The 24,991-nt window shown below is 37.8% G+C and overlaps 2 protein-coding genes across 2 annotated transcripts; both read left to right on the top strand.

The window, feature by feature from the left end:
• The first annotated feature begins 697 nt into the window (after positions 1-697).
• On the top strand, positions 698-4,386 carry LOC132294614 (zinc finger protein GAI-ASSOCIATED FACTOR 1-like). Its single transcript, XM_059792525.1, has 3 exons — positions 698-1,206; positions 2,246-2,642; positions 3,303-4,386. The coding sequence occupies exons 1-3, from the start codon at positions 999-1,001 to the stop codon at positions 4,222-4,224; spliced, it is 1,527 nt and encodes a 508-aa protein (XP_059648508.1). The 5' UTR covers positions 698-998; the 3' UTR covers positions 4,225-4,386.
• A 16,206-nt stretch (positions 4,387-20,592) lies between these two features.
• LOC132296016 (uncharacterized) lies at positions 20,593-22,299 on the top strand. The gene has a single exon (XM_059794267.1). The coding sequence runs from the start codon at positions 20,593-20,595 to the stop codon at positions 22,297-22,299; it is 1,707 nt and encodes a 568-aa protein (XP_059650250.1).
• The last annotated feature ends 2,692 nt before the right edge of the window (positions 22,300-24,991 follow it).

The following is a 24,991-nucleotide window of genomic DNA, read 5'->3' as shown; positions in this document are numbered from 1 at the left end:
TTCCTGGAATCCAAACACCTGATCTGCCAAAACCTCATACTGACTCTTTAAGGTCCAACAGTAGCATGAACTAATAATAGAGAATGAGTATATTGTGAAGTGACAAGCATGTGCTAGGTTTCTTCTTCATTTTTTTATTCCCCAAAATGTGAACCATGAATTATATCAAACTTTTCATGTCCAAAAGGCATTAATTAATTTAGATGGTATGATTTCTCTTTTTCAAAAGAATAATTGAGTATTCAAGCACTGCTTAAGACAACGTTATGACATGTATACGTTTATTTATAACATCATACTTTGATAACATATTATAAATCATTACTTGTAAATACTGACATATATAACATGAGTTGGGATCCAATCATCCAATAATTAACATTTGGAATTTGAACAAATAGTTAAAAAAATCATCTTATATTGACCGATAATGTCATTCTAGCTTCTTCTTATTCTCAAATTAAAGTTATTCTAAACCTTGTCCTCATTAGGATACAAATTCCAACCTTTGTCCTTATAGTAGTGGATAGATAATTAACGAATGGTTAGTAAATGTAAACACACCAAAAGGGCAATTCCTTAAATACCCAACAAAGATAGGGCATATATGTTGAGAAAAAAGCTAACCAACAGTATCCAAACAACCTATTGTATAATTATTTATTATAATATATACAAATAAAATCCAAACAAGACCTCTCTCTCTCTCTCTCTCTCTCTCTCGTGTCCTTCTTGTGACAATTAACAAGGAGCTAGCTCTTCTCTCCTCACCAGAAATGAAGGAGGGAATTCCCTTGTTTTTTGTCTTCTCCTCTTGTTGTACAGCAAATCCCAAGTTTTGTGTTCATCCAAAAAATAAATAAATAAATAATTAAAGAGAAAGGAAACAATAGAGATAGAGAGGGAGAGCTAGAGTTTGAAAAGAAGAGAAGAGAAAGACAAAAGTTCGTAAAAAAAGTTCTTTTCCTTTCATTTTTTCCCTCTCTCTCTAGCTTTCAATGTCAAACATCTCAGCTGATGGTGGGAGCTTCTCTTCTGGCAACACTGGTGGAGATGAAGTTCTTGAAAAACAGCTACAGCAGCAGCATCTGATATTTAGTGACCACTTCAATGGCTCTGATTTGGTGCCTACACCTGATCACATTAATGATGGATCAAGTTCTCAACTGCCGGTTAAGAAGAGAAGAAATCTACCGGGAAATCCAGGTAATTAATTAATCGAGTAATTAATTTTATACCTTTTATTTGCGATTTTATTGCATAGCTAGTATGAAGTTTGGTGATTTTTAATTAATATTGAATTTTATGTCTTTCATTGTTTTTTTTTCTTGTGAAATTTTGTTTTATATTTCTCTGCTGATTTGATCTAAATTTTAGTTAAAATTAACAGAAACTTGAAGTGGAGAATTGTAAGATTCAAATCATTCATTTTTCTTAATGTTTAATCATTTAGTTTGTTTTATATTTATTTAACTTTTTTTTTCTAAAGAATTCGATGGCCATTTTTTTTTTTTTTTTTTGGTATATAGGAGTAATTCAAATGGAAAGTCATAGTTGGACAGGCCTTTACATGGTTAATATATATAACATAATAAATAATGTTCATTTCAAAAATATAATTAAAGGAATGGGACTGAATTGAAGTAAGTCAACATATATATGCAGGAGGCAGATTTAACTTTATTTGTAAAAAAAAAAATTGAGAAATTTTGGTGAGTTATTTAAACTTAATGGGTATTTAGAAAGAAATAGAGAATTATTGAAGTGTAGGTTGTTGAGCTCAATTATTGGTTGCCTGATTACAATAATTGCAGTAAACAGTTAGCTTGCCTTGATTGCCTCTCCTTTCGTCTTTACTGTTGTTTTTAACTGTTTCGAGTAAGGGAATCATTTGTTCCTGTGCATGCAATATCAGTATATATTTTCCTCTCTCTCTCTCTCTATATATATATATATGATTCAGGGGTGAGTACCTTTTGATTCATTATCATTCTGTAGTCCTATTGGAAACTTTAATATGTTCAAGAACACACACTGTACAATTAAATATACCATATATATATACATATATAAAGCCAGTTACATCTAATAAGATCACAATAGAATCAAAAAGAAAATTAAAATAAAAATCTGTTAAATTATGAACATGAATTTTTTTTAGTTAATTAGCATATAATTTATAAATCAGGAACTTATCAGTACTAATTAATTTTTTTTTTTCATTAATTGAAAATGTAACATGCAGATCCCAGTGCTGAAGTCATTGCTCTATCACCAAAAACCCTAATGGCAACAAACCGATTCGTGTGTGAAATTTGCAACAAGGGATTCCAAAGGGACCAGAACCTTCAACTGCACCGTCGAGGCCATAATTTGCCATGGAAGCTCAAGCAGAGGACGAGCACGGAGGTAAGAAAACGCGTCTACATTTGCCCTGAAGCTTCATGCGTCCACCACAACCCGGCTCGCGCATTAGGTGATCTTACAGGCATTAAGAAGCATTTCTGTCGAAAACATGGCGAGAAGAAGTGGAAATGCGATAAGTGTTCCAAAAAATATGCAGTGCAATCGGACTGGAAAGCTCATTCAAAGACCTGTGGTACAAAGGAATATAAATGTGACTGTGGTACCATCTTCTCCAGGTTTAATTCCGACAATCTAATTCGGAAATTTAAATTTTATTTTTGGTTTTTTTACAATTATTTTGCTTCCCATAAAAAATATTTTTCATAATTTTAATGCTAGCTAGCATTGCCAAAGTTTCCTTGTTTGACTATATACAGTGTATTTTACTGATGAGTCATCCTATTTTAACATGCATGATATGGACTACTCCAAGTAGCATTAAAATAGATCACCATAGCAAATGATATATATAGTACATTATAAACATATAGTAAAACAAATCAAATTAATTAGCTCTTGACATGACTGAAAATGTATAATATACAAACAAATTAACAATTTATGCACAGTACTACATATATATATGTGTTTGCAATTTTATTATATTAACAATAAATCTTTATTTTTGGTTAATTGTCTTATATGCTTATGTTACTTCTCTATACCTAGTTTGACTATATACTCTTAAAATATTGTTTATTTGACTGATAAGTCATTTTCTAATATTTTAACAAACATGCATGATATGAACCACTCCATGTAGCATTAAAATATATATATCACTATAGTAAATAATAATAAATTATAAACATATAGTAATTTACAATGTACAAGTCATAGTCTTTGTGGTCCTCTCTCTCTCTCTCACACACACCTAGTTTCTTCTTCTTCTGCAGAAGAGATAGCTTCATCACTCACAGAGCATTCTGTGATGCCCTAGCTGAAGAAAACAACAAAGTAAACCATGGCTTGACAGCAGCCAACATGGAAGGTGACATACAAGGCCAACTCTCCGACACCAAAAACCCGATAAAGCCACTGTCCCACGAGCTCATGCCGAGGTCTCAGAAGCCCTTGAACATGGCAGGAAGCATGTTCTCAAGTAACCCTACAAGCCTCTTTGGCAGCCCAAGAAACATGTTATCATCCTCTTCTAATTGCCTTCAGCTTAGTGCAAATTCATCGGAGGACTTCAATAGCCACCAAATAGCCGGCTCAGGCCAGATGTCCGCGACAGCCTTGCTACAGAAAGCAGCCCAAATGGGAGCCACTGCAAGTAGTAACGTGAGCTCTCCGATAATTCAAAAGGGCTTTGCCACAAGCATGGCACCGTCATCATTTAATGGGCTAATGCCACAGCAACTTGGCAGCTCATATGACCACATTCATCCCCAAACCGATCAATCACAACTTGCCGGTCTCATTGGTGGATTCACAAGCCATTTCTTGCAAAAGGGACCTCAAGAAACTTCGTCGTCACAGTTTCTTGACGCTAGCAATGGGGTGCATGACATTGGAATGTACAATAACGGACTAGTGTTCAATCAAAATGAAGGGTTGTTAAAGAACACGACGGAAGAGCATGATGATACTAATAGTAATTCTAATCAAGGGTTTCGTGCGCCTACAAGCGCGATGACTGTTGATTTTCTAGGGATTGGAGGGATGAGACCGCGGAATTTTCGTGAACGACAACAGCAAGGAATGGAGTTTGATGAAGCAATAAGTGATCAGGAGAGAATGCAGGGTTTGAATCCCTTTCAACAACAAATCTGTAATGGGCAAGCAACCTTAGAGAAACACATGTGGGATGTTTGAGAACACCACAGTGACTTTTTTCTTCACCTTGTCTTCTATTTTTAGTTCTTTGGTGTAATTTTGTATTAATCTTATATGGAAGAACCAAATTAATATGTCTCTCTAAAGAGAGAGACATTAAGAACATTGGCTATATAAAAAATGAGAAATTAAATTTCCTAATTCTGTGGATAATGTTGTGGTAAAAATGTTACCTAATCCCTGTAGTGATCTTCACTCTTACCACAAATTGTTAGGCAGTCCCACATCCGTTGGTGAAGAAGGGGATTTAGGACTTATATGGAATAAGGGTTAATCCACGTAATGGGTTAACCTTTTGAATTGAATACCCCTAACCCAACAACTGGTATCAAAGCACGTTGTTCCAAGTAAAGATAACATGATCTATCACAAATAAGTAGGATGAAAGCTAATCAATTTAAGTTGGATTGCGTCTGTTTTCCAATAGTAGTCTGGAAAAGGATTCAACATTATTTGTAGCAGATCAGTTTCTATGTTGAATGACTTAATTGTTGATGAAGTTCACCCCCTATTAGGAGTGGACTTTTCATCTTATATGACAATTGCATAGGAAATGAATCATCTTCAAGCCTTTTTCTGTCCCAAGCTCAGTTCAAGCTATCAATATACTTCCCAAAGAGTTTTTTCATGTGACTTGAGGAGAAAGCTCAATCATCCTCACTACATGTTTGTACACACTGTCAAATACGATGAGAATGAGAAAAATATATATATATATTATGTTTTTTGTTTCTTTGATAAATATGGGTATTGAGTGTGTAATTTACTCTCTACATATATACTTTTTTTTTTTTTTTAACCTAGCAAATTTAAATATATGCTATTAAATATGGTTATCAATGTTAAAATGTCAGAGCATCTCCAACAGTTTGTATAAAATATACTCAATATGTCAAAAAAAAATTATATCCAGCGTGTGTTGGCACCCATTTTGGTAATTGGGTCTGGGCTCCAATTGGGCTTGATAAACAGTGACATGGTGTCATGGGCCAAGAGTATATGGGCCTGATGAATGATGATGTTTTAGACGCTCGGGCTGCACAAACATTGGGTTAAAGGATGCAGTGATAAGTTCGGGCTTGGAAACATGGATTTAAAGCACTGGATTTGGGTCGCAATTGTGATAGCATTGATACAGTGATATGGAAGTGGGCTACAGGTAATAAACAGTGACATGGCAAAGCTACACACAAGGGCATCATTGATCAGATAGGAGTATTTTTGAAATATTTTTGAACTTTATGTTAGATAAGATTTATATGTTTACCAGATTTTAGTTAGGAATTAATATTTAACTAGGAACCTTAATTTGAATTTAAATTTAGTAATGAGATAGAGTTTTATTGTAATTAGAGTACTTATTGGTAGGAATTTATTTCTAATATTTTATATAAATAAATAAAAGGGCATGCTGAGAAAGGGGTCCATCACCCTCAGAATCATTATTATTATTTGTTTACTTTATCAAGCTTTTCCAAGAATAACATCTTTACTATTTCTTCTTTCTATCTATCTATATTTCTCAATCTCTCGCTCTATCTATTTCTCTCTCTCTCAATCTTTTTTTCTTTCTATATTTGTTTCTCCCTTTTTCTATTCTCTAATCGTTACTATAATTTTTTCAATTAAAAGTCTTTTTAACTAAGGCAATTCTTGAACTCTAAGAGGAGTATCACTGTTCTCTTTATCCTCGCATCGTCTGAAAGTCAACCCTCGAAAGAGACTGTAGTTGACCAAATAAAATCGAACCATACAATTAGTTCTGGCACGCCCGTTTTTCATCAATTTAAGATCGGCTCTAGTCGGCCGATTTTAACGTCAACATTTTTGGCACGCCCGGTGGGACTCATCAGGTGAGTAAATTATAGTGAAGATGCCTCCAAAGCTAAGAAATTCGAAAGGTGTGACTACAGGTGACAATATTGACGAAAAGAACCAGCAACTCAGCTGTGGTGATGATGCCGACTCATCTATTCCATCCGATCTTCCTTTGGGTCGGGTACTGGAATCGATTATGCAGAAAATTAATGCCAAGCAAGCATAGATCGGTGAAGTAAGGTCCCAAGTGGGGGAATCAAATCAAATTTTGGTTTCTCAGATACATGAGATGAGGTCAATGACTGGGGAATTAAATTAAATGATGTACGCTCAAATGGAGAAGATGAATCAGAAGCTCGAAACCAGTATATCGGCTAATCAAAATCGACATGATCAAGCCGAAGCATCTCATATTAATGAGTCCATATTTCAGCGTATGACGGCACCATTGATACATATATCCCAAGGGCCTCGAACAAGCATTGTACTGCCAAGTGCAGGACTTGGTATTACAATCGACAATGTGCCGAATCATACACTCGGCATGCCGATAGGAAATCCACCAATCTTATCGGATCCGCCGACAGTAAATACTGTACCAGTGTACCAGCCACCAATGAATGATCAGCATAATCAAAATGTGCAGCGTCCACATATGCAGCCGATTCCACCAGTGAAAGATCAGCAAGAGGTGGTAGGCATCCTAAACCAAGGTAGGGCTAATCCATTGATACCTCCAGCAGCTGCCAGGGGGCAAGTAAATGCCAATCATCAAAGGGAGTGGGTTAATCCATTCATTATGTGGCATTCAAATGATCCTCCAGGAAGAAATGCAAGGATTGATAGGGCTCAGATTTTGGCTTTAATACAGGCCGAAGTAACACAGGGTCGCAGACGTGCTCGGCCTGTATACAGAAAGCCCTATCCTGATCATGTCGATGCCCATGAGCTGCCTAGAAATTATCGGTATCCCGATTTTTCTATGTACAGTGGCGAAGAGAATTTCTCTACGGTGCAGCATATTGCAAGGTTCACCGCACAATGTGGAGAAGCAGGTCCTAGCCCTTGGTTAAGGATGAGGTTATTTTCTAGCTCTCTAGTCGGGGCGGCATTTGAATGGTACAGCAACTTATCGGCCAATTCTATTCAGACTTGGGATGAGATGGAAGAGGCTTTCCATACCCAATTCTACCGAACAAAGACAGAAGCTACGCTGGCAGACATATCTCGATTATCTCAGTTGCCGAGCGAATCGGTTGAGACTTTTGTTGCCAGGTTCAGAAAGGCTAAACTCAAATGCCGAATAAGTTTGCCAGAACCAGAATACATCAAGTTGGCATTGAATGGCCTGGACATTAAACATTGCAAAAGGTTTGATGGGGTTGAGTTTCAAGAACTCTTCAACTTAGCTGACAGGGCTTCTCGGTATGAGGAAATACTGAAAGAAGAGAAAAAGAGGAAGAATTTTTCTAAGGGTACTTGGTACAATGACCCTAATTATGAAGTATTCTCTGCAGAAGTTGGAGATGGATTGGAAGTTGACGTTGTAGAGTTCAACATCAAAAACTCATACGTTTGTGAGGCGTTGGTTAAACCTAAACCGACCACGGGGGGCAATGCAACATCAACATCAACATCGGCAGCAAGGAAAGGTCCTACCGATACCGGGAAAAGCTATTCTTTCGATTTGTCAAAAACAGATCAAATCTTTGATCACTTGATGGCCGATAAAATGATATCTTTGCCTAAAAGGAATAAGATTCCATCGGCAAGTGACTTGAAAGGTAAAGAGTATTATAAGTATCATAACTCTTGGAACCATGTTACTAATGATTGTACTGTTCTACGAGGTGTATTGCAGAAAGCTATTGACGAAGTTACTTTAAAATTCCCGGAGAAAACTTCAGAGACTATGAAGGTGGATACCAATCCATTTCCTACAATCACATCTACAAATATGATAAGCTTAGCCAAGCGAGAGAATCGGCAAGAGGTTGAAAAGATATCAGGTGAGTTCCTTTCATTAACTGCAACACCTGAAAAAGTGGTAGAGTTGCAGAAACAATTAAGGGAGGCTCAATTGGCCTTGAACAACCATGGTTGTTGCCCAAATTGCAAAGAAAAGCAAAAACCAAAGGAAGATGTGCCAGTGGAGGTTCAACCAAAAAAGAAAGGAATTCTTGAGAGTCTTATTTTCCCAATTAAGCCTGGGGAAGAGCCTCAGCAAGGTGATCCCAGCAGCAGTCATCTGAAAACGGGAAAGCAAACTCAGCAAGTACATGTATCTAGCCGATTTCATCCCCAAAATCGACATCCCAGTTTCAAGAAACAGTCACCGGTTCAGTCAGAAATTTGGGTACAAAAAGGAGCCGATTCGTATAAAGTGCGAACTGTGAAACCTAGGACAGACTCAACTGAAAATAGATGGACTCGAGTTAATCATCCAAAATTCCCTAAAGCTCAACAATATCAGATTGGATGCCTAACTCGATCTCAGAAACGTAGGGAACAAAGGAGGAAAGCTGAAGAGAAAAGGAAAGCAGAAAAGGTGGGCACAGAAGAGTTTACTTAGTAAATCAGTACGGCTAGAATAAAAACCAACAGGATAAGGAGCATCAGCCAACATGGCCAAACAAAAAAATGAGTTCAAAATTTAGTTTGGTAGTTTCGCAGATGAGATGTCATGTAACATGGCATTTGTATTACCAGCTATGTTTCAGGCCCCATCGGCGTCGAATGCAAGTATTGGAAATGAAAGAGAAACAGAAAACAAAAGTAAAGCCAAGGGAAAAGAAACTCAGCGGATTCAAAACTTATCAATTCTTTCTTCAGAGTCGGCAGAAAAGGTAGTCTTTGAAAAACCTTTGTTAGCAATGACTCAACAACTAAGGCCTTTGTATGTCAAGGTATGGGTGGAAGGCCAACCTATTAACCGAGTCTCGGTAGACAATGGCTCAGTTCTGAATGTTATTCCAGCAAACACGTTGAAGAAACTCGGCAAGAGTATAGAAGATGTTATTTGTGATACCCCTCGGATCCGGAACACAGGTTGATCAGGCCCAGGCCCAAACCCGAGGGAATATCAAACAATTAAAGTATTTTATAACGAACACAGAATAAAATTTAAGAATTTAAATAAAGAAACAGAAAGAAATATAAAATCCTCCAGATAAAAATTATAATAAAACTCCAAATCTTCAAAACCTCCAAGGGTACAACTTGGGAATCCAACTAGTGGACCCCTAAAGAAAATCTCAACTGAACTGAAACTGAGAATAAATTAAACTGGAATCCTCGAGAGAAGTCCTACATATATGGATGAATGTGAAACTGTCCTCGATAAGCACAATCAAGCTCTAAGGCTGGAACCATTCTGCACCTAAAAAGAATAATAGAAGAGTGGGTCAGACCCACGAGCAAGTTCTAATCTAACTGCAATCTATACAATGACCCGATACGCCGATACACCGTAGATACCTCACAATAACTATCTAGTCCTTACATATATATATATCCACACTAAGGGGCATTCACTGATCTATAATAGGGGTCTCAACCTGAATAGAAGGCAACATGCGAATACGCATCCAAGGGTGGGCATGAGTACCTAGACCTAACAGGGTACACCTCAAACTACTATAGCCAGCTACGCATCCACTGCATATACGCACCCTAACCAACGGTCTCAGACTCAAGCTCATCTCGTGGTACCACAAACATTTATATAAAGTCCGTCCTAAACCAGGGTATGTCGTTCAAATATTTATTGAGCTGACATACAATATACAAACTAGTTAGTCACTCAACTTATTCAGTTGATATGACTTAACTACCATCCATTAATCCAGGAAGCCATTCAACTTAGTTGCAGTTGATCTGACTTAGTCACAAATAGGATTCAATATTTTTTTATCCATTCCTTTAATCCATTAAGGTAGGTTTAGGAGTTTTGAGCTAAACCATCCCTAGTATGACACTGTCTCATACCGGTGCATATAATCCTCCATATCCATGTAAATTACAACACATAAATATCAGTTTAGCAATTTACAATCCAAAACCATTCCAAATAATTGCAGAAGAGTATATGATACTTCAACAATTTAAATCTCGAAAGTAATCCATGCAATTGTATAAAAGAATTTGATATTCTAACAATTCACCTCCAGAGCATGCATAGTTCAAGTTTAAACGTAAAATGATCTATCATGCACTTAATATAAGATTTATAATCTTATTATACTCCATTATGTTACCCAAAATTAAGCTAAGCATTTTGATTCTTTCCATCCGTTATCAGTATGTCAAATTATATGCTTTTATACTATTTCATGTTAGAGACATAAACCATACAACAAGAGGTTTATTAACATCTGAAATTAATGCTTAGGACCCTCCAGAACAGTTTAAAACACTCTAGAGTACATCCATCATCCAAACAGTACTCAAAAACCAACCCTGTACGCATCAAAATAGGAGAGCCTGCTCTAAAATTTTGGAACAGGCACTTTTTAGAGCATGGAGCCGGCTCCATGCTTCTTGGAGCCGGCTCAATGAGCCTTGGAGCCGGCTCTAGACATCCTAGAGCCGGCTCTTTAGATGGTAGAGCCGGCTCCTTCCTCTATGGAGCCGGCTCTCCTCTTCTCTGAGAGTCTTCAGTCCCCTGTGCTTCGTTTCAACTTCTCTGCTCCTTCTCCGGCTTATTCCTATCACTCTGTTGGTATTTAAACTGATCTTAGAAGTTTTATTTACACTCAAGAGTATCCCATCAGAATTGTTATTATAGTAGGAATTATTACAGCAACAAAAGCAACAATTGTCTTAACATGCTTTAACGCTCAAAACTGAAACACAACCTTGCAACTACCGTTCCATTCCAACCCCTCTGCTCCTCTTCAATACTAAACCTAAGGGTCTTATAACATCCCATTAACATCCCCATGGTTGGTTTACAGAAGATAAAAGCAAGTATAGTAACTAAAATTACAACAAATTTTAACATGCTTTAACTAACAGAACTAGAAGCAAACATACACGAACTGTAAACAGACTCGAATTTAAAGCAAATAGAACATCAACAAAGCATATATTAAACACATAAATTTCAATTACTGATTAGTTAAACCCTAGAGACTATCTAGGTGCACAGAACACGAGCCAAAGGGAAGGAGGAAGATAAGAACTTGCCTGTGATTTCAGTTATGAAATCCCGGCGTCGTGTCCACTGTTCCGGCAACACCGAACTGCTGTCAAGCCTTCTATTACTCCAAGATAATTCACCACAATCCTTCCTTGGTCCTCTCTAATTTCCCCCTTAACAATCCTTACAACGCTCTGTTCATCTACCCTCTGTTTTTACATAACAACTCTACGTGTATGTGCTATGTGATATATCGTAAACCCAAGGCTTAAAGCATAATGGTGTATTTATAGGCTTAATACTAAAACCCTAATCCTTGTCATATTAGAGATAGAGCCCTAAACTTAATCCTAGTTGGCCCATAGCAAAACCTACAATTAAATACTATGTCGGCTACACCAGACGACGTCCCAAAAACTGTAAGTAAAATAACTTAATATATTTAAAACTCACGTAGTTTAATTCACATAAGAATTCCAATGAGTCAATAAAAGCAAACAAATAATTTCAATTAAATCAATATAATGTAATTAATTCAATTAATGCAAATAATTTCAAATAATAAACACAAATAAACAATTAAATAAATTAAAATGTAATTTAACCAATAAATTAAATACCAGAACTATCCTTTTGAAATTAGAGGTATTACATTCTTCCCCCCTAACAAAAGGAATTCTGTCCTCGGAATTCGCTCTTACCTTCTTCCATTATTCCAAAAAACTGTAAGCGAATGACATCCTCCGGTTCCCAAGTAGACTCAACCTCATTGTGATGATTCCACTGAACACGAACCAAAGGAATAACTGTGTTACAAAGGATTTGATCCCGACGGTCGACAATACGACACGATGACTCCCAAAAAGTTGCATCCGGCTGTAACTCAATCTCCCCAATATCGATATGTTAATACCGATCTTCATCTCGCATAAATTTCCACAACATGAAACATGGAACACATTGTGTATACAATCCAAAGTATCCGAAAATACCAACCGATAAGCAACAGCTCCAATGCGATCCGTGATCATGAATGGACCGATAAACTGCAGTGCCAACTTCCCTTTCTTCCCAAAGCGCATAACACCTTTCATAGGTGACACTTTGAGTAGAACCTGATCTCCAACCCTAAACTCCAAAGTACGAGTATGCTGATCAGCATAACTCTTCTGCCTACTCTTGGAAGTATGCATACGATCCCGAATAAGAGCAATCTTCTCAGAAGTATCCTTAATAAACTCAAGACCCAAGAATCTACTCTCGCCAACCTCCATCCAACAAACAGGCGATCGACATGGTCGACTGTACAATGCCTCAAATGGTGCCATACCAATAGTCTTCTGGAAACTATTGTTGTATGCAAACTCCACAAGTGGCAAGTAATCCTCCGAGTGGCCCTTGAAATCAAGAACACACGATCGAAGCATATTCTCCATAATCTGATTCACCCTCTCAGTCTGTCCATCAATCTGAGGATGATAAGCAGTACTAAGATGTAACTCTGTACCCAAAGCCTGCTGAAAACTCTTCCAAAATTCAGACACAAAACTTGAATCCCTGTCTGATATAATAGACAATGAAATACCATGTAGCTTCACAATCTCTGAAATGTAAAGCCTCGCCAACTGCTCCGAAGTGTAGTCAGTGCAAATAGGCAAGAAATGAACTGACTTGGTCAATCTATCCACAATAACCCAAATGGAATTATGACCCTTGAAAGAAGTGGGCAATCCATGCACAAAATCCATAGAAATGCTCTCCCATTTCCACTCCGGCATCGGTAGTGGCTGTAGAGCTCCTGGCGGCCTCTGATGATCAATTTTCACCATTTGACAAGTACTACACTGAGAAACAAATAAAGCAATGTCCCTTTTCATACCTTCCCACCAAAACTGCCGCTTCATATCCTGATACATTTTATCCCCTCCTGGATGAACAGAAAACTCCGAGTGATGAGTTTCCATCATCACATCCTTCCTCAAATCGTCAACAGGAGATACCACTAAGAATTCCTTGTACCTCAAGCCTCCGTCAGTCCCAGCATGGTAAAATGGAACCTCCCCAGAATCTATCTCTGCAACTTTGTCAATACACTGCTGATCCGTGAGTTGTGCTTGCAAAACCTTGCGAATGATGGAAGATGTAACCACCATGCAAGCCATAAAAGGATCTGACAACTCATTCACATTCCTCAAAGCATTCCACTCAGTGGTGAATAAAGTAAAAAGACTACCAATAGGTCGGTGACTGAGTACATCTGCCACCACATTCGCTTTCCCTGGATGGTATCGTATAGAAAAATGATAGTCCTTGACAAACTCCAACCATCTGCATTGTCTCATATTCAGCTCCCACTGAGTGAACAAGTATTACAGGCTCTTGTGATCACTAAATAATCTGAAGGACTTACCCAACAGATAATGCCTCCAAATACGTAAGGCAAAGACCACTACTTCCAACTCCAAATCATACGTTGGATAATTAAGCTCATGAGGCTTAAGCTTCCGAGATCCATAAGAAATCGGTTGCTCCTCCTGCATCAACACATATCCAAGACCCTGTAAAGAAACACCCGTGTAGACAAGATACTCTATCCCGCTTTGTGGAGTATCCAGAACCGGTGCAAAAGTCAACTTCCTTTTCAGCTCATCAAAAGCTCGTTGACAATGTTCATCCCACACGAACTGTATACCCTTCTTAGTCAGATGAATGAGTGGTCCTGCTATCTTGGAGAACCCCTGGATGAATATCCCACCAAACCGAGAAAACTCTGAATCTCGGTAGGTGAAGTAGGTTGTCCCCACTCAACCGCTGTAGAAACCTTGGCTGGATCTACTGCTATCCCCCTTTCTGACACCACGTGACCCAGAAACTTCACTTCCCGCTGCCAAAATTCACACTTCTCAAATTTGGCATGCAGCTGATGCTCACGAAGTGTCTACAACACTATCCGTAGATATCAAGCATGATCGTCCTCCGACCGAGAATAGATCAAGATATTATCAATAAAGGCAATGACAAACTGATACAAATAAGCCCTGAAGACTCTGTTCATTAAGTCCATGAACACTGCATGTGCATTAGTCGTCCCAAACGGCATAACCCAAAACTCATAAGAACCATACCTCGTGAGAAACGTTGTCTTAAGAACATCCTGCTCCCTAACCCTCAGCTGATGATACCCAGAACGCAGATCAATATTGGAGAAATACGTAGCTCCCCGTAACTGATCAAACAGATCATCAATCCTGGGCAGAGGGCACTTATTTCGTATAGTAACTTTGTTCAACTCTCTGTAATCTATACACAAGCTAAGTGAACCATCCTTCTTCTTCACAAACAGAACTGGTGTTCCCCAGGGTGAAGTTCTCCTACGGATAAAACCCTGGCTGAGTAACTGTTGAATCTGATCCCTCAGTTCTCTCATCTCCACTGGTGTCATCCTATACGGTGCCCTAGCAATAGGCGTAGTGCCTGGGGCTAAGTCAATAACAAAATCGATCTTGCGACTAGGTGGCAACCCTGGAATCTCCTAAAAACATCCGGAAAGTCCTGTACAATTGGTATATGATCCAACGACGCAGTAACCTCCTCCTCCGTTTCCTCCTCCACATAGAACAAGTAAATGCTAGTGCCTTCATTAGAACGTGGCATCGCGACAACATACATATCCTGACCAGGTATGGTGAATACAATAGACCTATCTTAATAGTTAACTTGGGCATGGAAATGAAATAACCAATCCATCCCATGTATCACATCATAAGTGTGCATATACAGGACCCAAAGAGTGGCTAAAAATCTGAGTCTTCCAATATCTAGTGTCACAGGCCTATTACTCCCATGTAAAATGGCTATTTTGCCAAAAAGATGTAAAAATTCCCTGAAGTCTATTGCATACCTGTGTCACATAAGGTAAAACAAAAATGCAAAACACAAAAATGCAAAACACATAAGGTAAAACAAAAATGTTCCAAAAATCTTCTCATTTTTAGATTGTTGTTCTATTCTGGGAATTCCTCCTTCTAAACCAAACCTACCATATTGATTTATACCAGTTCTTTTGTAAACTCCTTGGTAATACTCATGTCTCAACACAACGTACTTTCAAACAAATATTTGTTTGCCCCTTCAAACCCAATCATTCTACTGTGATAATCATCTATTATCACAACATACACATCCCAAAACAGTTTAATAAAAACACGTGTATCTACCATAAAAATGATATTCCAAAACATAACGAAATAACCAAAACCACAAGTTCACTTTATTAATAGCTTTTCCAAACCATAAACTGTCAAACGAATAATCGTAAAATATTCTTTAACATAATCCTAGTGTACGGGATTAAATTCGTACCACACTTTTACTAATACCCCCTCTATTACAAGTAATTTAAAAATACTCTTAGAAGAGCATTCATCCTTGAACTCCGGTAACCTCCATCTTGGATGCTCCGGTATCTCCTCCATCCTGATCTTCTTCAGGGTCTTCTTCTTCGCTTGACTCAGCTTCGAGTACCACCGAAGTTATGTTAGGTCCACAATATAGTGGCCAATCTCGCACACTAGAAATCTTCCTTGACTTGTACTCCGAAGCAACACCTATGGGAACCAATTCCTTGGTCTCCAATTCTGCCTTCTTGGTCAGCCTTCGTAGGGGAATCATCAGAATAACCTTCCTCTTCTTTTGGCCCCTCTTTGTTTTCATCGCGAACCACAACCTTCTCCTAGTGCCAAACATTCTGAAATTACAGAATAAATTTGACATCAGTACGTTCTAAATGAACCGTAAAGGAATTCAACAAATCCTAAACTTAAGCTCTAATTAAGAGAAAACGCTACGCAGAAGTCTTAATACGAAACATCCTAGAGACACTTGAACCTGGAGTGCTCTGATACCAACTGTGATACCCCTCGGATCCAGAACACTGGTTGATCAAGCCTAAGCCAAAATTCGAGGGAATATCAAACAATTAAAGTATTTTATAACGAACACCGAATAAAATTTAAGAATTTAAATAAAGAAACAGAAAGAAATATAAAATCCTCCAGATAAAAATTATAATAAAACTCCAAATCTTCAAAACCTCCAAATCTTCAAAACCTCCAAGGTTACAACTTGGAAATCCAACTAGTGGACCCCTAAAGAAAATATCAACTGAACTGAAACTGAGAATAAATTAAACTGGAATCCTCAAGAGAAGTCCTACATATATGGATGAATGTAACACTGTCCTCGACAAGCACAATCAAGCTCTAAGGCTGGAACCGTCCTGCACCTGAAAAGAATAATAGAAGAGTAGGTCAGGCCCACGAGCAAGTTCTAATCTAACTGCAATCCATACAGTGACCCGATACGCAGATACACCGTAGATACCTCACAATAACTATCTAGTCCATACATATATATCTATCCACACTAAAGGACATTCACTGGTCTATAATAGGGGTCTCAACCTGAATAGAAGGCAACATGTGAATATGCACCCAAGGGTGGGCATGAGTACCTAGACCTAACAGGGTACACCTCAAACTACTATAGCCAGCTACGCATCCACTGCATATACGCACCTTAACCAACGGTCTCAGACTCAAGCTCATCTTGTGGTACCATAAACATATATATAAAGTCCGTCCTAAACCAGGGTATGTTGTTCAAATATTTATTGAGCTGACATACAGTATACAAATTAGTTAGTCACTCAACTTATTCAGTTGATATGACTTAACTACCATCTATTAATCCAGGAAGCCATTCAACTTAGTTACAGTTGATCTGACTTAGTCACAAATAAGATTCAATATTTTTTAATCCATTAGGGTAGGTTTAGACGTTTTGAACTAAACCATCCCTAGTATGACACCGTCCCATACCGGTGCATACAATCCTCCATATCCATGTAAATTACAACACATAAATATCAATTTAGCAATTTACAATCCAAAACCATTCCAAATAATTGCAGAAGAGTATATGATATTTCAGCAATTTATATCCCGAAAGTAATCCATGCAATTGTATAAAAGAATTTAATATTCTAACAATTCACCTCCAGAGCATGCATAGTTCAACTTTAAACGTAAAATGATCTATCATGCACTCAATATAAGATTTATAATCTTATTATATTCCATTAGGTTGCCCAAAATTAAGCTAAGCATTTTGATTCTTTCCATCCGTTATCAGTATGTCAAATTGTATGTTTTTATATTGTTTCATCCTAGAGACATAAACCATACAACAAGAGGTTTATTAACATATGAAATCAATGCTTAGGACCCTCCAGAACAGTTTAAAACACTCTAGAGTACATCCATCGTCCAAACAGTACTCAAAAACCAACCCTGTACACATCAAAATAGGAGAGCCTGTTCTAAAATTTTGGAGCAGGCTCTTTTTAGAGCATGGAGCCGGCTCCATGCTTCTTGGAGCCGGCTCAATAAGCCTTAGAGCCAGCTCTAGACATCCTAGAGCCGGCTCTTTAGATGGTAGAGCCAGCTCCTTCCTCTATAGAGCCGGCTCTCCTCTTCTCTAAGAGCCTTCAGTCCCCTGTGCTTCGTTTCAACTTCTCTGCTCCTTCTCCGGCTTATTCCTATCACTCTGTTGGTATTTAAACTGATCTTAGAAGTTTTATTTACACTCAATAGCATCCCATCAGAATTGTTATTATAGTATGAATTATTACAGCAACAAAAGCAACAATTGTCTTAACATGCTTTGACGCTCAAAACTGAAACACAACCTTGCAAAAACCGTTCCATTCTAACCCCTCTGCTCCTTTTCAATACTGAACCTAAGGGTCTTATAACATCCCATGAACATCCCCATGGTTCGTTTACAGAAGATAAAAGCAAGTATAGTAACTAAAATTACAACAGATTTTAACATGTTTTAACGAACAGAACTGGAAGCAAACATACATGAATTGTAAACAGACTTGAATTTAAAGCAAACAGAACATCAACAAAGCATATATTAAACACGTAAATTTTAATTACTGATTAGTTAAACCCTAGAGACTATCTAGGTGCACAGAACACAAGCCAAAGGGAAAGAGGAAGATAAGAACTTGCCTGTGATTTCAGTTATGAAATCCCGGCGTCGTGTCCACTGTTCTGGAAACACCGAACTACTGTCAAGCCTTCTATTACTCCAAGATAATTCACCACAATCCTTCCTTGGTCCTCTTTGATTTCTCCCTTGACAATTCTTACAACGCTCTGTTCCTCTACCCTCTGTTTTTACAGAACAACTCTACGTGTATGTGCTATGTGATATATCGTAAACCCAAGGCTTAAAGCATAATGGTGTATTTATAGGCTTAATACTAAAACCCTAATCCTTGTCATATTAAAGATAGAGCCCTAAACTTAATCCTAGTCGGCCCATAGCAAAACCTACAATTAAATTCTATGTCGGCTATACCAGATGACGTCCCAAAAACTGTAAGTAAAATAACTTAATATATTTAAAACTCACGTAGTTTAATTCACATAAGAATTCCAATAAGTCAATAAATGCAAACAAACAATTTCAATTAAATCAATATAATGCAATTAATTCAATTAATGCAAATAAGTTCAAATAATTCAAATAATAAACACAAATAAACAATTAAATAAATTAAAATGTAATTTAACCAATAAATTAAATACCAGGACTATTCTTTTGAAATTAGGGGTATTACATTATTCCTACTGATATAGCAATTTGTGGTTTCAACGGAGGCTCTACTAGTACTAAAGGGATCTGCTTCCCTTAAAAGTAGAAGTTAGAGGAAGGACGTCTTTTGTGGCATTCTTTATTATTGAATCAACGGCTTCCTATAATTTGTTATTAGGCCGTGACTGGATTTATCCAAATATGTGCATCCCATCATCATTACACCAGATGCTGATTTTTTAGGATGGAGATAAGGTGAAAATAGTGAATGCCAATGATAAGCCATTTGTGGCAAAAGTGTACTCGGCAGATGCTGTTTTGTATGACCAAGAATGTGTTCCTATTCGATTTGTGGGAACAAGAGCCGATGGAAGACCTACCTCGGCAACCATAAGAAGTAGCCTTGCCTATCGTGAAATCGGCGAGTTGCAGCAAGAGAATTCTAGGCCGAAAGTAGAACTCCCTCGGCTTACTATAATTGAAGAAGAAGTTGTTTATGGAAGCAAAATTTGAAAAAAAAGCAGCTCGGTAGCAGGCCTTTAGGGCCGCTTATATTAGGTTATAAGCATACATAACCGAAAAACGGCTAGAAAAAGAAGCAATAATAGAGCCAGGACTATCGGTTAATCTTACTGAGGTCGATCAATTCGATAATGAAAAGTTGGATGTTATTCAGTTGGAAGACTTGGAATTGGCACAGGCTAAGCTCGATGATCTTAAAGCGGAAACTCAGGATCCATTAAAGGAGGTGAATTTAGGCACTGACGCAAAGCCTAGACTAACTTATATCAGTGCACTGTTAGAACCAGATTACAAGCCGAGGTTATCGGCATGTTAAAAGAATACAGTGACTGTTTTGCTTGGAATTATGAGGAAATGCTGGGTTTATCCAGAGATCTGGTGAAACATCGACTGCCCATTAAAGATGGCTACAAGCCATATTAACATCCACCTTGTCGAATGTCTCAAAAGGTGGTAGACAAAGTTAAAGTGGAAATCGAATGATTGTTGGATACTGGCTTCATTTGAACTACAAGGTATGTTGAATGGTTATCAAATGTAGTCCCTGTTATCAAGAAAAATGAAAAATTATGTATATGTGTCGATTTCCGAAACATAAACTTGGCAACCCTAAAAGATGAGTATCCAATGCCGATAGCCGATCAACTGATTGATGCGGCTACAAAACACGAAATTATGTCTTTTATGGATGGACACTCAGGCTATAATCAAATTTATATAGCCGAGGAGGATATTCCAAAGACAGCTTTTAGGTGTCCCAGATCGATTGGAACTTTTGAATGGGTGGTAATGCCTTTTGGTTTGAAGAATGCTGGTGCTACATATCAGCGAGTTATGAATTCTATTTTTTATGATATACTCAGCAAGTTTATGGAGGTTTATATTGATGATGTAGTAGTAAAATCAGTAACAAAAAAGGAGCACTTAGTTCATCTCAAAGCATCCTTTGAGAGGATGAGGGCTCATAAGCTAAAAATGTGCCTTTGGAGTATCGATAGGAAACTTTTTGGGTTTTTTGGTTCATCAAAGGGGTATAGAGATCGATAAGAATAAAGCCAAGGCAATTATTGACGCTAGTGCGCCGAGAAGCAAGAAACAGTTGCAAAGGTTACTTAGGCAAGTGAACTATCGTAGGCAATTTATTGCCAATACAGCTGGGAAGTTATATGTGTTTTCCCCGGCTACTCAAGCTGAATCCGATGGAAGAATTCAAATGGGATGATACACATCAAAGGGCATTTAACCAGATTAAAAAATACCTGTCGAGTCCTCCTGTCATAATGCCACCGAGGAAGAAATGGCCAATGAAGTTATATTTATCGACTACTGAAGAATCCATTGGAGCTATGCTAGCACAAGAGAATGAAGCAGGAAGTGAACAAGCAATATATTATCTCAGCCGAGTTTTAACTCCAGTCGAGTGTAGATATACGCCGATAGAAAAATTATGTTTGGCTTTATATTTTGCAACAATGTTGGCACTAATAGAGTTCAACTTTGCATATGTTCTACAAAAGGCAATTAAGGGAAGAGCATTGGTAGATTTTCTTGCCGATCATCCATCGCCTGAAATTGAATCACAAGTATTTGATGAGCTTGACTCGGCATCCATATTCATGACTCCATGGACTTTAATGTTCGATGGGTCGAGTACCAGTGAAGGCTCGGGAGCTGGTATAGTCATAATATCCCCAACAGGGAACCAAATTTCGTTTTCCTTCTTTTTGGATTTCAGGTACTCAAATAATCAAGCCGAGTATGAAGCATTAATTATTGACTTGGAAATTCTGCTAGAAATGGCAGTCAAAGATGTCCACATAGTGGGAGATTCAAGTTTGGTGATTAATCAAATCTCGAAAGACTTTAGATGTTTGAATTGGCAATTGAGACCATTTCACTCGTTAGCAACCCAATTGGTTAACCAATTTCACAATGTAACTTTGGAATACAGACCAAAGGTCATGAATAAAATAACTAATGATTTAGCACATACTGCTTCAGGAATCAGAGTGCCAAGCGGTATGAAAGAAAGGATAATGAAAATTACACTCCGATCTCTTCCATCGGTTGAAACAAGAAATCAAGTTATGCAAGAAGTGTTTGCCACTGATGCTGTCGAGTTGGATGATAATGATTGGCGAATCCCTTACATCTTGTTCTTGCAACATCCAACTCCAGAAGCCGATCGAAGAATAAAAAGAAAGTTCGATTATGTACTTATGGATAGAGATCTTTATAGAAGATCGGCTAATGATGGTTTGTTATTTCAGTGCATTAGTAAGTTTGAGGGTTTGAAGATTATGGCTGAGGTACATGAAGGGATATGTGGAGTTCACCAAGCCGGCATAAAAATGAGGTGGTTGATACGCCGATGTGGATATTATTGGCCTGGAATGAGAAAAGATTGTATGACATATGCAAAAGGTTGTATAGACTATCAAAAGCATGGTCCAATGCAGTGGGTTCCAGCAATGGAGATGCAATTATTAGTTAAACCATGGCCTTTCAGAGGTTGGGCCATGGATCTAATTGGCAAGATTAATCTTCCTTCATCAAAGGGTCATCATTGGATTATTTTAGCTACTGATTACTTTACCAAATGGGTAGAAGCCGAAGAATACGTATCGGTAACTCATAATATCGTCATACAGTTTTTGGAGCGACATATCTTTCACCGATTTGGCTTACTTGAAACAATTGTTGCCGATAATGGATCCGTGTTTCGAGCAAATGAAGTATTACAAATCGGCATTGATATACAAGTGAAAATGGTAACTTCAACACCCTATTATGCTCAAGGGAATGGCCAAGCAGAGGCTTCAAAAAAAGTTGTTATTGAAATTATTGAGAAGATGATAAAAGATAAGCCAATGCGTTGGCTTGAAACCCTTTCAGAAGCTTTGTAGGCTTATAAAAATTCGAAGTGAACAAGTATAAGAACAACTCCTTATAGGCTAACATTTGGCCAAGATGTTATGCTACCAATGGAGTTAAATGTGAAATCGATAAAAGTAACTTTACAACACAATCTCGTACCTGCCGATTACAACGAAGCTATGCTTGCCGAGTTGGAAGATTTAGATGAAGTCCAAAAACTTACTTCAGACCACCTTATGGTCCATAAAGCAAAGGTAATGAGGGCTTACAATAAAAGGGTGAAATTTAAGTCATTTGCAGAAGGTGATATGGTTTGGCAAACAATTCTTCCACCTACAAAGGTGGATAGAACTTATGGAAAATGGTCGCCCACATGGAAGGGACCATATGTAGTTCACCAAGTGTTGCACGGAGGTGCATATAATTTAAAGGATTTGGATGGCAGTGCACATAAAAGGCCAATAAACAGGAGGTACCTTAAAAAATATAAACCAACTATTTTTGAACTTATGGAAGAAAAGAAAATTTCCGATAAGTCAGAATAGTTTGGATTATATTGCCTTTGGTTTTATGCAAGTTATGTAAAGGTAGGAGTGGTTTGTTTATGCAATGAATAAGTTAAAACACTATTATAGCAATACTGTTTAAAACATCACATCACGCTCCATAAAAAGTAAATTGTTTAAAACCATATTACATACCATTATTAAAAAAAAAAGATAATTGTTCAAAGTTGGGGAAAGTTCTTGTGAAAGTCTTCAAATTTGGCCTTAAAATTGGCTTAAGAGGTTGTAGTTTGCTGGAGCTTGGTTTCTGCATGTTTCTTGAACTGCTCTAGCTTTGGCACCTGTGCCTGCAGTGCTTTGAACTTGGGTACAGCAACTTCGGTTTGTTTTTTCAAATCTGCTACCTTGTTGCCGAGTTGAGATTTATCCTGTTGAAGCTGAGCTAGTTCTGGTTGAATTTTTTTCTCCCTGGCATCCAAATTGGCAGCTTCTTTCTTCAAGGACAGGTGAAGTTCTCTTCCACATTTTAAAAATTGAGCAAGCAGTTCTTTCTCTTGGGTTTGAGCAGCACAAAGGTTGAGAGCTTGAGTGGACTAGGCATAAGCAGTGATCATGGAGGGGACTTAAAGTTGAAAGTTCTTGAAAAAGGTTTGGTCCTTCAGGGAGAAACTTGGGTAGCTACTCAGAAAGGAAAGGGTCTCGATAAGTTCTTCTTTGAAAGAGGGGACAGAGGACAGATCTTGTTGAAGTATTTGGAGTAATATTTGTACAGCCTTAACTATTTCCAGTAGAGTAGAGTTTCAGTGGTGTTCTCGGTTGGGATTATAGTAGGTTCAGGATTTGGGGAGTCAAACACAAAATCAAATAAAGAATCCAATGCAGTGAATAGTGAACTTGGGTTGGATCTTGCAAGCACAATAGGAGGAGTGGGTTTTTTCTGCACTTGAGAGGTTTCGAATCAGTTTTAATTATCATAAACAAACAAGTAATATGTTCATTATTAGATACTTACCTCCTTAGAGTCTCCAATTTGTTCATTCATGGGAGCTGAAGCTAGATGTTGGGAAGAAGCTGGGGAGACCTTTTCAGGGGATCTTTGTTCTTGGTCCATTGCAACTTCAATTTTTTCATTTTCAATGTTGTCCACAATAAAGTCTCGACTTGATTTTTGCTCCGAAGAAGGTGGAGTTTCCTGAAAGAAATGCCGATTTAGTTATATTGTTTGAACAGAAATGTAATCAGGCATCTAGGGATTTACCATGAGAGTTTCAGTGGCAGTCTTCCTTTTCTTGGACATAACTTCATCATCATCATCAAGCGAGATGAAATGTCTTTTGGCTCTTGACTTTCTAGCAAGTTTCTTTCCCACAGTTTTCTTTCTTGTTTTTCTCTGAACCAAAAGAGTTAGCAAAGGAAAAATGGTATGTATTAAAAAAATGGTTACGATTTAATCATAAGTGTTACCTGAGTAACAGTTATGGGAGGTATGCTTTGAAGAGGAGTGTAGAGATCAGGTGGAGTTGATGATGACAAAGTTGGGTTTGTTCCTTTTGGTGCAAAGGTGGAGCACCTGCAGTTTTAAAAAATAACAAATCTATATTGCAGTGTAGATATAGTTATTTATTAGATCAAAATAAGGACCACAACTTACTCTGCCAAGAGCGTGATCTTGTTCTACCTGCTGGAGTTGTAGGTGGAGCATGACTGCTGGATTTAATGGGCTTATTCTCTTGTGTAGGAGTTGTGGTAAGAACAACAGGTGTGATGTTTTCTCCTCCTTGAAAAGAAAGAGAGATGAACTTGTATGATCCAAGGAGAGTATAGACAAGCTGCACAACTTCTTTTGACCTGGTAAAGCAGATGTAGGAAGACTATCATTCTTCAAAGTTTGGGTCGATGGCTGGTTCTTCTACAAATTCTTTGTATTGAAATTATTTAAGAGTGTCTGAAATTTATTTGTAACATCACGGACTTGGTCGCTATCAGTCAACTTCACTCTTTTATAAAAATTCTTGTTATAAGAAGAATGAGGAGGTACTGGAATTAACTGAGTCAATCCAAATTGCCTGGCTAGTTCTGCAGAGTTATAGAACTCTACCCCAGTCTGGCTCTTTGCATGGTGGGGAGCAATGGTATTGTAAGAAATATCTCTTGCAGTCAAGAAATGGCCCCAAGCAGTCTTGTGTAGTTCAATTTGTTCTGCTGCGGAATCGGT

Source organism: Cornus florida, unplaced genomic scaffold (genome assembly GCF_030987335.1).
Source record: "Cornus florida cultivar Cherokee Brave unplaced genomic scaffold, ASM3098733v1 CherokeeBrave_3.0.0_Hap2_Chr02, whole genome shotgun sequence".
NCBI classification, from domain to species: domain Eukaryota; kingdom Viridiplantae; phylum Streptophyta; class Magnoliopsida; order Cornales; family Cornaceae; genus Cornus; species Cornus florida.
The sequence above is the reverse complement of the archived record's forward strand: the minus strand, read 5'-3'. Positions and strand labels throughout refer to the sequence as shown.

Bases quoted from the DNA above. Each gene is read 5' to 3' on its own strand.
- LOC132296016 (XM_059794267.1), top strand. From the start codon at position 20,593: ATGGAAGAATTCAAATGGGATGATACACATCAAAGGGCATTTAACCAG.
- LOC132294614 (XM_059792525.1), top strand. From the start codon at position 999: ATGTCAAACATCTCAGCTGATGGTGGGAGCTTCTCTTCTGGCAACACT. The intron at 1,207-2,245 runs GTAATTAATTAA...TGTAACATGCAG, and splicing joins AAATCTACCGGGAAATCCAG to ATCCCAGTGCTGAAGTCATT. The intron at 2,643-3,302 runs GTTTAATTCCGA...CTTCTTCTGCAG, and splicing joins TGTGGTACCATCTTCTCCAG to AAGAGATAGCTTCATCACTC.